Source organism: Bos javanicus, chromosome 2 (genome assembly GCF_032452875.1).
Source record: "Bos javanicus breed banteng chromosome 2, ARS-OSU_banteng_1.0, whole genome shotgun sequence".
Classification (NCBI taxonomy): domain Eukaryota; kingdom Metazoa; phylum Chordata; class Mammalia; order Artiodactyla; family Bovidae; genus Bos; species Bos javanicus.
This window is the reverse complement of record NC_083869.1, coordinates 55897538-55913860: the sequence shown is the minus strand read 5'-3', so window position 1 is coordinate 55913860 and position 16323 is coordinate 55897538. Positions and strand designations below refer to the sequence as shown.

The 16323-nt window shown below is 34.7% G+C and overlaps 1 protein-coding gene across 1 annotated transcript in view; it reads right to left on the bottom strand.

Moving 5' to 3' along the window:
• The window catches only part of LOC133260480 (low-density lipoprotein receptor-related protein 1B-like), a 1291692-nt gene that overhangs the window by 33740 nt on the left and 1241629 nt on the right, over positions 1–16323 (bottom strand). Inside the window, exon 11 of the mRNA XM_061438868.1 lies at positions 11473–11709. Coding sequence (XP_061294852.1) covers positions 11473–11709 — 237 coding nt within the window. The remainder of the gene's footprint in view (positions 1–11472; positions 11710–16323) is intronic.

Sequence of the window (16323 nt, the reverse complement as noted above, 5' to 3'; positions counted from 1 at the left end):
AAGCTGAAGAATGAGCAGGCACAATCTAGGGTGCACACTAAGTACAAGGTAGTATCAACTTATTGCTAAAATAATCTGAAAGGTTTGGTTTACCAAAGGTAACTATAATAAGAACAACATCCAAACGCAGCCCAGTGACTGAATAGACTGATCAAAGTTTCACACTAACACACTGACAGAGAGACATACTTAATGCTCCTGGATAATTTTACTTATTTAAGTCTCTAAGGTTTCCCTACATATACTATTTGAAATTCAAAGAATAATTATGAGACAGACAGAAAGCAAGAGAAGACAAACAACCGATTGAGATAAACTGGTCAACCAAAGAGGCAAAGCTGTAAATAGAATCAGACCTTAAGATGACCTTGATATGGAGACCTTCAGATTTAGACAATGAGTTATCAACATACACCTATCAGAGTGACTCAAATGGAAAAAAAAATAAAAAGACAGATAATATAATGTGCTGGAGAGAAGGCAGAACAACTGGAACTCTCCTCCCTTGCTGTTGAGAAAGCAAAACAACCCCGCAACTTTGAAAAACATTTTGAACAGACTGAAGAGTTTGACAGTTTCTTATAAAGTTATACATACAATTCTTGTATTAGCATGCAATTCACTTTCAGAAAACACATGTCCATATAATGTAATGTACACAAATGCTTGTAATAGCTTTCTTCAAAACTGACCAGACTTGAAACAAGCCAATTGAAAATTAACTTGGAAAAGAATAAAATTTTTGTGGTGCATCCATTCAGTAAAATACAACCCTACGTGAAAAGAGTGTATGTCTGATACACTCACCAACATGACAAAAATAAATAAATAAATAAATAACTTAAAAACATTATCTAAGTGAACCAAATTCAAAGGCTATACATTTTATGATTATAGCTTTGACATTTCAGAAAAAGTAAACTACAGAAAAATAAAACAAGTCAGAATAGAAATCAGATTCAGTGGTTGTAAGAAACTAAGGAAACTTTCTCGGGTGATGGGACTATTTCAACTTGACTCCGGTGGTGGTTACTCAACTGATACATTGAACTCTTTACCTAAAAAAGGTGAATTTTGCCATTTATAAATTATGTTGTAATGAATCTGATTTTTAAAATACAAGAGTTTATCAGAAGAAAACTATAAGTGTTTACAGTCAAATTTGCAGCCATTTTTGGACCTAACAAATTACCAGTTAATTCAGCCACCTGGTTAATAAAAAAGACATTAAAAAATGGGTAAAGAGTTTTGTCTACATGATACCAGATAACAACTATTATTATATGGACATGTGTTTTCTTTTCTGAAAGTGAACATGCCAATACAAGAATTGTATGTATAACTTTATAAGAACCTGTCAAACTCCTCAATCTGTTCAAAATGCTTTTCAAAGTTGCAGGGTCATTTAATCCAAGATTTTTGCTTTTAAATGTATCTGGCAAAAAGGTTGCCTTAAAATCAATCTGTGATGGAACAGGTATGGGGTGTATATACTCCTGGCCAAGTACCATACGTTCCCTCAGCTAGGGCATAGTTCCCATAACTCAGTTGTTCAAATGATGTTCATGATTCACAAATCATGACTGGTATCTCCAAAAGTAACATAATTTTCTTTGGGGTGTGAGTTAAAACAGTATAAGCAATGGGACCTGATTAACATGAATTGCTGTAGGATTTGTGATGCATAGTAAATAAGCAATTTTCCCATCCATCTTGAGAGCTAGTGCCAATCTGAAACTGAAAATAATTTTAATTTTTACATACAACTTTATATGTTTTGTCATTCTGAAGAATTTGTACAGAAAATTAAGTCAGATGATATTGTTTACTGAAATGCAAAATTTTAGAAAATATGTCAAATCTGGTTTTCCTTACAATTACAAATATAGGCAAAAGTGACATCTGAATTGCTACAATTTGGAGGAAAGGATAAGAGGGTGAGAGATTGCTTTCTCACCTCATGTCCAGGTATGGGACCATCTTGAGATTCTTGAGAGATATTTGTGTGTACTTTCATGTTGTTATTTATATTTATTAATTTGTAAAGACAAATTTAAGCCTTGAAAAATCAGTTTTAAAGTTTGAAAGAATTAAAGTGATATTAAAACCTGATTTAAAAAAAAAAACTAGGAGGATAAACACAAGTGAAAATACTATTTGTTGTCACCTATAAGTGAATTTTCAAAATAGTCTTACTGTTATTTTTCTTATATTTCCTTTTCAGGTGTCATTTGGACTACTGCCTAATGACTATTAGAATATCCTGCAACTTGGTTGATCACTGCTGCAGAATTAGGAGTAATGGTAATTCACTGTAACATTTGTAATGGGATGTTAAAACTTTGATTAGAAGTCAAAAGGATTTAAAAGAAAGAAAACAAAGTGAGTATGAGGGGGAAAGTCCTCATATTTTACAATCAACTAGATCACAATTGTTTCCATAACTCTTAAACACCTCAACCAGATGAATGGTGTAATGCAGCAGTCCCCAACCTTATTGGGACCAGGGACTAGTTGCATGGAAGACAATTTTTCCATGGATCAGGGACGTGGGGACGGTTTCGGGATGAACTGAGCACATAACTTTTATTGTGCACTTTATTTCTGATTATTACATCAGTCCCAGCTCAGATCATCAGGTATTAGATCCCAGAGGTTGGAGACCCCTGATGTAAAGGGAGAGTTTAAGGAGATTTCTTTGGAGAGAGATGTTGCCATTCTATTATTCTCTAGTCCCTATCCTTTAATCCCCCAAGGTGGTAGGAAAGAGAGAATGGAAGGGTGCTTTTTACTTCAACTCTTAGGGATGGGGCTTTGCCTTGGGTATGTAAGAGACCTTTGAATTCTTTTTTTTTTTCCAAATGTGCAAAACTCACACCTGAGAAAGTCTCACATCTGACAAAGCTAAAGTAGACTCTGGTGGCAGAATACTTAGTGGGGGTTGATTTGTTCTATTTGAACTTCCAGATTGAGGCAGAGAGTTTACAAATCATCTGGGGGGCCAAATGTGGATCTCACAGGGGAGTGTGTTACCTTCAGGATGTTTGCAATCTGGTTGGTTACAGGGACTCAAACAATAAGAAGAAGGACAGGGACTGGTTGTTCAGGGACACAGAGTTACACGCATAGAGTTTTATGCACCTTGGCCAAGGGAAATGTAATTAGAGAGATCCAGCAGAACACCTCCAAATAGCTTGCATATGTACACACAGACACATACACATATACATGCCCCAACAGTGACTTTTAAAGACATCACTGATTCAGAGAGAGGTCAATTTATAATATAACTAGATCACATAAGTCCTTTGCTCTCTCATCATTCCTAGGGGCTTCCCTGGTGGCTCAGAAGGTAAAGCGTCTGTCTGCAATGCAGGAGACCCAGGTTCGATCCCTGGGTTGGGAAGATCCCCTGGAGAAGGAAATGGCAGCCCACTCCAGTATTCTTGCCTGGAAAATCCCATGCACGGTGGAGCCTGGTAGGCTACCATGAATGGGGTTGCAAAGAGTCGGACACGACTGAGCGACTTCACTTCACTCACTTCAGCATCATTCCTAACCAATCGTACTCTCTCACCTCTTCATATCAATGCTGAGAAGTGAGTGGGCATTGGAAACTCACTAGCAAGCTAGGAGGCATTGCAAGAAAAAGAAATGCATGGCACAGAAAGAATGAACCAAATTTACCTTTCTTTCCTTTTTTTCTGGCCAGAAAACAACATGAGTGGGAAGATTTGATGATACACTGAATTTTCAGATGGTAAAGAATCTGCCTGCAATATAGGAGATCCAGATTCCATCCCTGGGTTGGAAACTCCTGGAGAAGGAAATCACAACCCACTCCAGTATTCTTGCCTGGAGAATTCCACGGACAGAGGAGCCTGGTAGGCTACAGTTAGTAAGATTGCAGAGAGTCAGAAACGACTGAGTGACTAACACTTTGCCTTTCATATATGTGTATAAGGTGGAGTGAGCGTGCTAATTACCAAACTGAGGCTGTGCATCTGACTTAACATGCGGAGAGATCTGGCTGTTGCAGAAAGGACTGGGATTTGACCAAGTTTTTCTATAGGGTAGGAATATTCACTCTACTGAATACATTTTAACAGTCAATAAAAGGCAAAAATAAAATTATGCTTTAGATAGGTTAGAGTCACATTATTTAACCTATTTGTTATATAGACAATGACTATTATCACTCCCTTAAAATCCTCTCAAAAAGACTAGTTTCAAGGGAACTTGCTCAGCCTGTATTGTGGTATTAGCTGTCACCACAATTTGAGCTAGCATATCCATTTTAGATCTCTCATAGTAAAATCTGCCAAGACTGATTCATCAAATTTTTATTTTTCATCAGAAATTTGTATTAACCTAAGCAAAAGCACAATTATAGTCAATGATTATAATACCAGTCCTAGGTTAACAGAGGATTCTCAAGTGGTTTCTGAAGTAATAAAGATTATTTAATGCTAAGAATAATTAAGCAACTAGGTTGGATGTATTTCTTTCAATTCATGCTGAAACTTGAAATTTATTTAATGTGCAAAAAGTTGTACTGATCATAATTTTAATGCAACAGTCATATTTGTAATAATATTTCATTGGTACTTTGGAGATTATGAAGTATTTCATGTTTGATCTTTTCATAGTGGACTTCACAGAAACTTCTAAGTCTATTCTTAGCGTGTGTGTGTGTGTGTGTGTGTGGTAAGCTCTTTGTCCATGCTTGTGCATATGTATATATTCCTGTATTGGGTAGAAACAAAGGGAAAGCTGTTTTTTTATGTTTATAGTAACCTATTAGCCACATGGCCAATTCTATTTTTTTATGAATTAATATATTTTAGAACCTAGATTTCACATTAATGCCAACTTTTCAGGGGAAAAAAAAGGCATTTATTGGCTTAAAGTTTTTTTTTTTTTCCAAATATCTCATACACTACATGAGAAACATCAATAACTATGAGAAATATATAAACTAAACATGAATTGAACCAATGTTTTCAGGACTCAAATCTCCAGCAAACTCTGGGAAAACATCTTATTGATAATCAACAAGAGTTAGTGTGTACAAACAGGCCATAACCTTGCTACTCAGCAGGACAACAATATCCATTAGATTCTCAAGAGTTGCAAATGCTTGCAAATCTCTACTTCACAGTTTTAATTAGGAAATGTCTCATGGCTGACAAATGTATTCATTATTTCCTTTAATGTTTGGTCAGAGTCTACATCTCCCAGAGTCTTTAGAGTTCTTCTTTATGAAAAAGTTGGAGTTAACGACAGAAAAATGAGACTGATATTCACCTGCAATCTAATAGCAGATGATAAAGGCTTGTTCTTAATTTTAAAGTGTTTTGCAAGGCATAATGACTATGTTATGTTCAAGGGAACTTTCTAACTTTCATAATTTATTGATGATATCTCACCATGTTTATTTCATCAACTATAACACTCAATGAGACACTTGAAATTCTTAAAGATTTATATAATGGTAAAGTTCATTGGAATCCAAGAACAAATGGTGATCTCCAGAAACAAAAATTATATTCTTACTCTCAGGTAGGTGTCATTTGAAGACAGATCACATCCTATAATCTGTTTTGAGTGGCTACCCTAGTATTGGTTAGAATAGAGGCCTGGGAATATTTTTAGAGTTCTGAGGTGTGTCTTAAGTTGGTGGTTGTGTGTGTGTGTGAGTGTGTGTGTGTGTGTGTGTGTGTGTGTGTGGTGGCAGTTGTGGTAGCAGGTAAATGTTACAATGATGGAGTATCAATTAATAATTTATGGCTCAGGTATAATATCATATATTTCAACACAAATCTGGATGAACTGTTGGATTCTAAAATACTCCAGAGCAGTATGGAGACACTGGAGATGAGACTGAGTGAAGAATACAGTTTAACCCTTCAGATGCTGGACAAGCAATCACAAAAAATCACATAAATACACCCTTTGATATTTTGATTGTATGCCACAGATTTAAACACATCAACTGGAAGATGTTTTGCCAGAGAGACTGTCTCCTCTGCCTCATGGCTACATTTCTACTCCTATCAAAAAAGAAAGCCTATCTTACATGCTGCCCAAAGTTATTCACTGTTCTCTAACTTAATGGATCCTGTCTTCAGCTAAAGGAAGACTCTGAGGTGTGGAGATGTCTACTCACTCCAGATCTCAATCAAGTAGAATCTACCTTAAGAAGTATTAATATGTAAGGTCAGAATAACAAAGTGCTAAGAGCATAGGCTTTGCATTAGTTCCTGTGGCTATTATTACAAATTAACACAAACTTGGTGACCTCAAGGCTACAGTTTAATTATGGGAGCTATTGAAACTACAGTTTTTCTGTTGTAGCTGCAGGCATTAATAACTTTCAAACTCAGGAAAAAGGTTTTGAGTGGTTTTGTTTTAATATACTTTAAAGTTATGAAACAATGTGAAAGATTAGTTTAACATGCCTTCTATTTGAATATACATATCCCAGTAGAATTAACTTATATAGCTTAAAAACAAGTACTGCACTAATGGAGTATATGCAATTATAAATTGAATACTAAGTTATCATTTTCATATTTTCCCTTTCTTCTGGAAATTCTAATTTATTCTGCCATGAAAAATGAATCTTGGATAAGACACCAAGAAGATAAACATTAATTCAATCTTATAAAGAACATTTGTCTTGTTCTGTTAGAGAAAGTAATGATTATATCCATAAGAATTGTTACCAAGGCTATTGCCCTGGAATCATACCCCAGGCCCACCCTCCCAGTGCATGCATGTGTGCTAAGTCCCTTCAGTCATGTTTGACTCTTTGTGATCCCATGGACTTTAGCCCACCAGGCTCCTCTGTCCATGGGATTCTCCAGGCAAGAATACTGGAGCGGGTTGCCATGCCATCTCCCAGGGGATCTTCCCAACCCAGGGAACAAACCAATATTTCTTATATCTCCTGCATTGTCAGGCAGATTCTTTACCACTAGCTCTACCTGGGAAGCCTTCCCTCCAGAAAACTTTCCAGAAAATCACAACTAACCATACCCTCTAGTTGTTCATAGCACAGAAACAAGAGTCCCACGATAAGAAAACTGTTGCAAACTGGTTCAACTTCAAAAGTGAGACAAACGTCACCCTGCATTTCATCTTGTATTTGTAAGACCCCTGTCTGTCCATGATAATGTGAGCCACTTCCAGCCGAGAGAGACCAGAGGACCATTCAAGGATAGAAAAGAATAACACCCTAATTCCAGGAAGAACCCACCTATTCCCACAAAACCAGTACATATGCTTCCCCCTCGTTAGCCTTATCCTTAAAATCTTGCCCTAATTGTCCCCTGGGTGAGCTCAAACCTGGTACTCTGTGACAACCTAAGAGGAGTGGAATGGGGTGGGAGGTGGGAGAGAGGTACAGGAGGGAGGGGCAAGCACATACCTAAGGCTGATTCATGTTGCTGTACAGCAAAGCCCAACACAATATTGTAAAACAATTATCCTCCAATTAAAAACAATTAATTAAAAAAAAGCCTTTTGGGCAAGAAGTTGATTTGTGATTAACTTCCATTCTCTGGAAATTGAATAATGATTGTGTTGCTTCAATCTCAGCTTAAGTTTCATTTTTGACTGTGCAGATCCAAATGGGAGAAGAACACTCCCCACTGAGGCAGTGGGCTGGGTTGGGTTGAGGTTCAAGTGAGGGTTCATAAAACCTAATTCAGTTAACAGAATGACTGTAATGGACCGACTCTTTTGGTAACTGTCTGACTCTTTGCAACCCCACGAACTATACAGTCCATGGAATTCTCCAGGCCAGAATACTGGAGTCGGTATCCATTCCCTTCTCCAGGGGATCTCCAGGCCAGAATATTGTAGTGGGTACCATTCCCTTCTCCAGGGGATCTCCCCGACCCAGGGATTAAACTCAGGTCTCCCGTATTACAGGCGGATTCTTTACCATTTGAGCCACAAGGGAAGCCCAAAGAATGACTAATCTCAATTATCTGTCCATTTCATCTATTTTTGCTTCCTGTTGATATCTTTTTATTTTTTTAGAACATTTATTATTATCTTGTTCATTTATGTGTTTATTTAATATCTATTTTTCACCACTTGGATGTAACTAAATATGAAGCTTCAAGCTATTTACTGCAGCATTCCCATCACAGGTGTTACAACACAGGTGTTCTAACAGCACCTGGTTCAGAGAAGGCAGTCAATGAATATTCATTGACCAGACAAATAAATAAATCTAGTAATTAACTAAAAGAGATCAAGAGTATAAATGCTACCAGAATTTGGCAAAAATAATGAAGAGTAAAACAAAATAAAGACTGGTAAATATTTTGTCCTTATAGAAAGTCTATATTTTTTTAATCACTAATATGTCTTCATTTCATAGATATTTTCCATAATTATTGAGATATTTGCAAATACCTCAAATGGGTAAGTTTTGCTTTCTTACTTATTTAACTATATACTGTTTTAATTCACAATATTACACTAAGACTATAAGGTATGTCACATTTAGGTAGTTTTCAATAAAATAAGATAAAAACAAAATCCAAAAAATGAATAAAGATATGTATTTTCCTTGAAGTGCTGTTTTTTTTTTCTTATATACAAAGAATCTGAGCTTGTAGAGGATATGACCAAGATGTTTACGTTTGATGTAAAATCAGCAAAATCATGAAGCCTAGTACTTTGAACTGTACAAATTTATCTAAGACTCAGAATTTCTATTAAGCTTACAAAATCATTTGTCAAACCAAGCATTAGTTCTCAGTCTTCAGGTTAGTTGGTAGACAATCTAGTTAAATGAGTGAACACATACAGAACTTAACTTTTCCGATTCCCAAGAATCACAAGTTTTCATTTGCCAAATGTAAGTTCTGTTCTGACATGCTAATCTTGTAGCATAATGTCTATTATTATTCTCCTTACTGATAAGAAATAATATAAACTAACAAAAATGATATTAAGCTATACCTTCTCTAGGATTATCAAGATGCTGAATATATATTCAGGTATGACAATCAACAAAATGCTTTTATAACCTTCCTGCTGCCAACGCAACACTGTAGACACTGTACAGAACATGCCTGGCAGTCAAACAGCTATTTGAGTTGACCTCTGCTGCTGTGGAAGAATATACAAAACCCCAATGTCACTGAGAAGATATGGTTACCAAAGTTAGAACTGTTAGCTGGAACATTCATTCATAGCACAGGAACTGATACTTTTTGAAAAGAAACCAAGAATCCTCTATATTACATTTCAGTCCCTCTTAAAAATGTCTACATCAAAATGAGAGCAATCCAAATGCTTGTACTTCGAATATGTAAGTTCATTGTCCTTCTAAAATTGTCAGGTTCCTAGTATCTGTTATTGCATTTCAGAGAAAAGTAGGCAGACAGCCTCTGCCTCGTTCAATTTAGAGTAAAAATCTTTAATCAGACACTCCTTGGGTGTTTAAGTCATGGTAAATTTATATTGCCTTAATCAGTAAACTATAAAAAAGACAAAAACAAGGATATTCTTCAGTTTAGGACTTCATTTGTCACTTGCAGAAGGTATACATTTTATCATTAAAGGTTTGGATTAAAGTGAACATGCAGTGAATGAATCATCTTCTTAGGCTGTCCCCAGTTCCTCTACAAGACAGGAGATACCACCATTCACTACCACTCATGCTGTAAATAATTTTAGTCTATTTCCCTACTTTTCTCTACTTTTTCTTTACTTTTTCTCTACTTTTCTCTTCTTCCACTATCTGATTCACTCTACTCCACTATCAGACTGATTCTCCAAAATATCTTTTCATTCACATTATTCCTTGGCTAAAAAATGATTTCCTCTTACCCCTTCAGGATTCTATCCAAGCCCTTTCACCTCACCTTTAAGGCTTCTGATTTCACCACCTTTGGGATCCACAGCTGCTCTGTCATCATTACCTGTAAATTAAACCTACAGTAGTGACCTATTTAACGTTCTTCTCATCCTCTTTCTTGGGTATGTTTTTTGGTGTTTTGTTTTCTCATGGAATTCCTGATGCTGAAGTATCCTCCACTTCCCTTTGACATTCTTCCTTTAAGCTCTAGGTCAAATACCACTTTCTTCAGAAAAAAGTTCTCTGAGAATCCCCACATAAAGACAACTCTGGGGCTTCCACCATGGTCCAGTGGTTAAGAATGAGCCTTGCAATTCAGGGGATGCAAGTTTGATCTTTGGTGATGGACTATGATCCCAGTTGTCAGGAAGCAGCTACCGAGTCTGCATGCCTTTGTGCCACAACCAGAGAGTCCTGTGTGCACCGAAGTAAAAGATCTCATATGTTCAACAAAGATTCCATGTGCCACAACTAAGACCAAATGCCGCCAAATTAAAATATATATATACATTAAAAAAAAATCTTGAAAAAAAAGTTATCTCTTACTTCCTGTGTATTCTTACTACAAAGACATTCTCCATTAATCATGCATCTCTTTGGGCCAGCTCTGAACTTGTTAAATTAAATGCTACAAAGTCTTTATATTTTGGAGATGCTTATATTATCTCCAAAGGTAGATTATGAACTCCTTGAAGACAGTAGCCATTTCTTAACATTTATTTTATCTCCTCTGATAGCTAGTACAGTGTCCTTCATATAATAAGCATATGATCAATGTCCTTAAATCAAGCAGCTTTTAAATATTTGAGAAGTAAGCAAACTGTGTATGTGAGGAAACTGAAGTCCAGAATCATTAGCAACATGCCTAAAGGTAACTAGCTGTCAAAGATATAGTGTGCCTGATTATTACAGATGTTTTCTACTCATATAAAAGTTATACAATTTTGTTAATTGATTGGTTGTTCTAAACCAAGCAATTTATGAAACTCACTGATTTTAATAAAGTATATGCATATATACTTAAATATATGCAATAACAATGTATTTATAATAAAAATAGATATAAAAATTTATCTGCAGATAATTGGACATTTCAAGAGTAACTCTAAAGAACTCAATATGCAATGTCTTATAAAATAAAAAACACTATGCAAGAATTGTGATGGCAATGGGGACACTGATATTTTTAATGCACTTTGAGCAACATGACCAATATCCTAGTAAGAACCAAGTATTAAAAGAGTCTCTGATGTCCTGTTAAATCTTATATTCTACTGTATAGCACTGTAAACATAAAAGTGTAAATCTACATTTCCCATGAAGGTGGATACATTGCTCAATTTAATTCCCATAATATTTAAAGCATAGAGGACAACTGCAATTCTATTTTACAATGAAAGCTTTAATAAGCTGGTATGTGGAAAAAAGCATTAGAAATATCAGTACTAAAGAAAATGAAATTAACAAATATTTTTAAATCAACAGTCACTTGGATTCTTCTTAAATTTAGCTTGACAGACATTAGATTTATCCTTTAAAATGCTTTGTTCGTGGGCAGTCTGAAATCTGTGTTACGCATTGTCACTTACCATCTTTCAGAATGGTTTCTCGCTCTGTGCCATCTATTTTCTGCCGGCCAATTAGGAAACTGGTGGTGTCAGCAAAGTAGATATAACTGGTTTCTGCATGAAAATCTAAAGCACGTGGGTTTACCAGATTCTCTATGGGGATCATGTATTCATCAGCTATTTTGGTATTCAAGTCCATTCCTCTAACAATTCCTGGGCGTCCTTTCCCATAAAAGAGGAACAACTCATTCTTTGGTCCTGCAGAAGAAAGATTACAAACATAAACAACTGATACTGCCTAATCTTCTTTACAATGCATAATGCCACTGTTTAATTAACTGGCTCAATTAGTGTTTTTTAAATTCAATACCAAAAATTAAACCCTAAAATATGCCAAATGTATCTTGATGTAAGAAGGCCAGCCAGCTAATTGTATTACTTTAATTCAAACAGAAATTACTTCCATGAATAGGTTATATTAAGTTAATTATTCTTCAGTCTGTAACTGTCTATGTAGCAAAAACATGATAAATAATTGATAACTTGTAAGTGTAAAATGGACATTTATGGAAACATCCAGCACATTTAATTTTACAACTCATTATAATCTATCTAACACATCTGTAGATACTAACTGTAGCATTCATTATGTTTGAAAATGTTGAAAACTTCAGAATATTTAAAACATGCCCCCTACTCAGAATTTGCATTGCAGACTAACAAGGGAAGCAAAAATAATCACACACTATCACATAACTTGCACCGAATATATTAGTTTGTATGAACATGTGATTTATTTCTTTAAGAAATGAAATCAAATGCCAGTTACAGCATCACTTCTTCCATATCTTAATTAGAACTTTAGAGGTTAGTGCTGTCTGCCAGTAACTGACATACAAAACAGTCTTTATCAAAAACTAAAGAAAACAAAAATCTGTGTCCTGGGTTAAAATGCCAGAATCAAGGAAGTTTTTTCTACAGAATGAATGAACTTATTTTGACGTTTATATGAAACTACATGCAAGGCTCTCCTATTGGTAGGGCACATTATACTTAGTTTAGTTATATAATTTGAAGGGAAAATTTCATACAGAAAGGAAAACATATAAAGTTTCATTAAAACTGAAGATATATGACTATTATATTTGGATAAATATATCATAAACCTAATTCCTATTAACTTAAAGTAACTATATTATTAAAATTTGGAGAAAAAAGAAAAACAAAGTACTCATAAACACAACACCTTCAATGCAAACTATATTATCATTTTATATATGGTCTCTCTTATTTTCTTTCAAAATTAGTGTTAATGAATATGGTGCTGTGCTTAGTTGCTCAGTCATGTCTGACTCTTTGTGACCCCATGGACTCCCACCAGGATCCTCTGTCCACGGGGATTATTCACGCAAGAATATTGCAGTGGGCTGCCATGCCCTCCTCCATGGGATCTTCCCAACCCAGGGATCAAACCCAGGTCTCCCACACTGTAGGCGGATTCTTTACCATCAGAGCCACCAGGGAAGCCCATATTAAATATATAGTATATATAATTTTAATATTTAAAGAATAAAAATAAAACATATCTCATGTACCTAGCACAGATCTTAAGAATATCTCCAGGATGTTAGAATGCATGCACATGTCCCAAAATCTATTCCTTTCCATCCCAGAGACAACCAATTTCTCTGGTTATATACAATAATATGGATATTGTTTATCATGTAATTTTTAGAAGTTTTGGCACATAAGTTGTTTGTATTTCTCAACAGTAGATAGTTTGACTTTTGCATGTTTGAACTGCATGTGTGCTATGAGTTGATTTTATTATTATATACTTGATATTCATCTCTGCTTGTTATAGTTCTTATTCATTTTCATGGATATATTATATGCCTCTGTGTGACTATTTTTAATTTATCTAGCTATTTTTCTAATGCACACTAGTAAGAAGAGGATACTTTTGCATTCTGTTTTTATTACTAAATATTAGCATTAAAATTATATTCTATGTTGATCCATTAAGTCTTAACATTTCTTAAGTAGGGTCAGTCTAATATATGATAATTTGTCAAATCATTCCTCAGTTGGTTTTATCTTCCTATTATAATAACACTTAGATATGCAGTTTTTCAACCTGGTATTTTATATATTTTCTTAGATGATCCCTTAGTATATATTTCCAGAACTGGAATTACTGGTTGAACAATATTAACAGCCCTCTTCTTCCTCATTACTCTTACAACCGCTCAGTGTTTACCTTTCTTTTTATTTTTTTAAAACAATATCATTGTACACTATTAAAAAGTAAATTCTTCTGAAAATTAACATTCCTGTGAATTTCCTACCAACATTATATGAATACTTTATTTTTTAAATGGGATCTTAAGTATGCATTTTAGCGCTTGAAAAAATTTAACAATACTTTTTTCTGTTATTAAAAGATCTTCAAAACATTCTTTTCAATGGCAGTATCATGTTAGACAGGCAGTATCAATGGCAGTATATTGTTAGAGAGGCAATATAATATAGTCAGCTCCTTACCTATTGTAGGATATTTAGATGGTTTCTGGGGTTTTGTTATCACACATGCATTTACAATGGATTTCTTTAGTCAAAAGTAGATGCTAAAGGATGTTATCAGTTTTGTGTCTTTTGTATGTATTATCAAATGTCTTTCCAATAGTGATATCAATTTATAATATATAATATATTATATTATATTATATATAGATTTTCCAGTTCTATTAGTGATGCATAAGAACACTGGTTTCTCAATACTCATTTTTGCTAACATTTATTTCTGCTAACATATATTTATTTTTAATTGATGCATTAATTAGTAATCAGTAGACCTAATCCGTTTAATACGTGTGTACATGTACATGCATATTTTAAACAAAAATGGTAACTGTTTTCCTATTGTTTTATTCAGTTTTTTTTTTTTTTCAATCACTGGGTACCTTAACTTTCTTCTAATGTGTTTTCTTCTATTATAAACAATTGAAAACTAAAAATTACACTCCTCAGACACTAATATAGCCATGGCTCTAATTTTTATTTAAGTACCTAAATCCAAGTTGAGTTAGTACAAGATATACTAACTTGAGTTTGGAATGTGAAAATGAGACCATATTTGGCTGCTTCTGCTGGTATTCATCTAATGGAGAAACTGAATTTTTCTACATTAATCTTCTATTGTGTATATCAAGTGGCAAGGAAAAAGGCTTCTTTTGATTGTGCTTTGTTTTGTTTGCCAGTATATTTAATTTCTGAAGCTAATAGTTATGTTGCAAACTTCTTAGTCAGTAGAACTCAGCTAAAATGGTGTTTTTGAAGTTATCATTGCCATTGGTGGCCTCCTGATGCCCTAGCTTCTGATGGTGGTAGATGTTTCAGCTTAAGCCAGGCTAATCTGTGGTGGCTATAAAAGGAAAATCCCTGAGTCAGTCTAGAAGCTGTTGCTTCAGGCACCTCAATGATTTTTTAAGTACCTATCTATTTGTGTTTGATTCTTTCTGCTTAAAATAGATATTATTGTTTCTATTCATTTAAATGTTAATTTAATTTACCATGATTGAGGGCTTCCCAGGAGCACTACTGATAAAGAATGCACCTGCCAATTCAGGAGACATAAAGGAGGCTGTTGGATTCCTGAGTTGGAAAGATCCCTTGAAGGAGGAAATGGCAACCAACTCCAGTATTCTTGCCTGGAAAATTCCATGGGCAGAGGAGCCGGGAGAGCTACAGTCCAGAGTCACAAAGAGTCGAACCTGACTGAAGCGACTTAACACGACGCAACTTTTCCACATCAGTCTTTTTCTTTCGTGTATATCAAGAGGAAAGGAAGAGGGGCTTTTGGTTTGGTTTTCCCATATAACAAACATGTATATGCACACCTACACATGCATGTATATTTATATATGCAGAAGTGTGCATGTTTATATTTTTGTATAACATGCCATCACTTTCCAAGTGGTGACCAGAGTGGCTTAAAGGCTGGTTACACACACACACACACATGCACACACACACACACATCTCCTATCTTGAGGCTTCGGACACAGTGTCCTCAATTATCTAGAGGACTTCGTGAACATCAGAGTTGGTGTCACTATAATATTCCTAGCATTTGCTATAAAGTTAGAAATTTTAAACAGTACAAAAATGCATATATTTTATCACAGTTAAGCCTTTTGGGTTCTTAATTTAACAGTACTTATGCTATGAATTCTAGCCACTTAGATTTAAAATTATAATAAATTTAGAGGTCTCATCTCACCATCTTTAGCAAGCCAATGGCAAGAAAGAAAGAGATGGCAGGACAGTGACCACAGAAACAGAGAACAGACAGAAAAAAAAGGTCATGATGAAAGAGAGATAAACATAAAAAAATATGGTTTTGGGAAAACATTTAAAGACTGTTAATCTCAACATGGATACCATTTCTATGAGGGATATTAATATTATATCTGATTATGAAGACCTTAATTATACTTGTGCAAAATTTAAACTTAACAAAAGTTAAGAACAATTAAATATACACTGTAAAAAGCAAACATCATAACCTTAAAAATTATGGTATTTGGGAAATAGACTGATAGTCTCGACATGGATACCATCTCTATGAGGAACATTAATACTATATCTGATTATGAACAATTAAGAACAATGAAATTTTTTGGCATATATAAGAAATAAAACAAAGGTCTAGCTACTAGAAAGCTTTTCAACAAAATTATTAAAAAGATTAATATTTAATTAGTATAGCTCTGGTTACATGGAAAACGAAATAATAAAATAAATTTCACCCCCCAATGCTGGTAAGGTGAAGTATTACTTTATGTGGATTTCTGTTGGACTAAACAACAC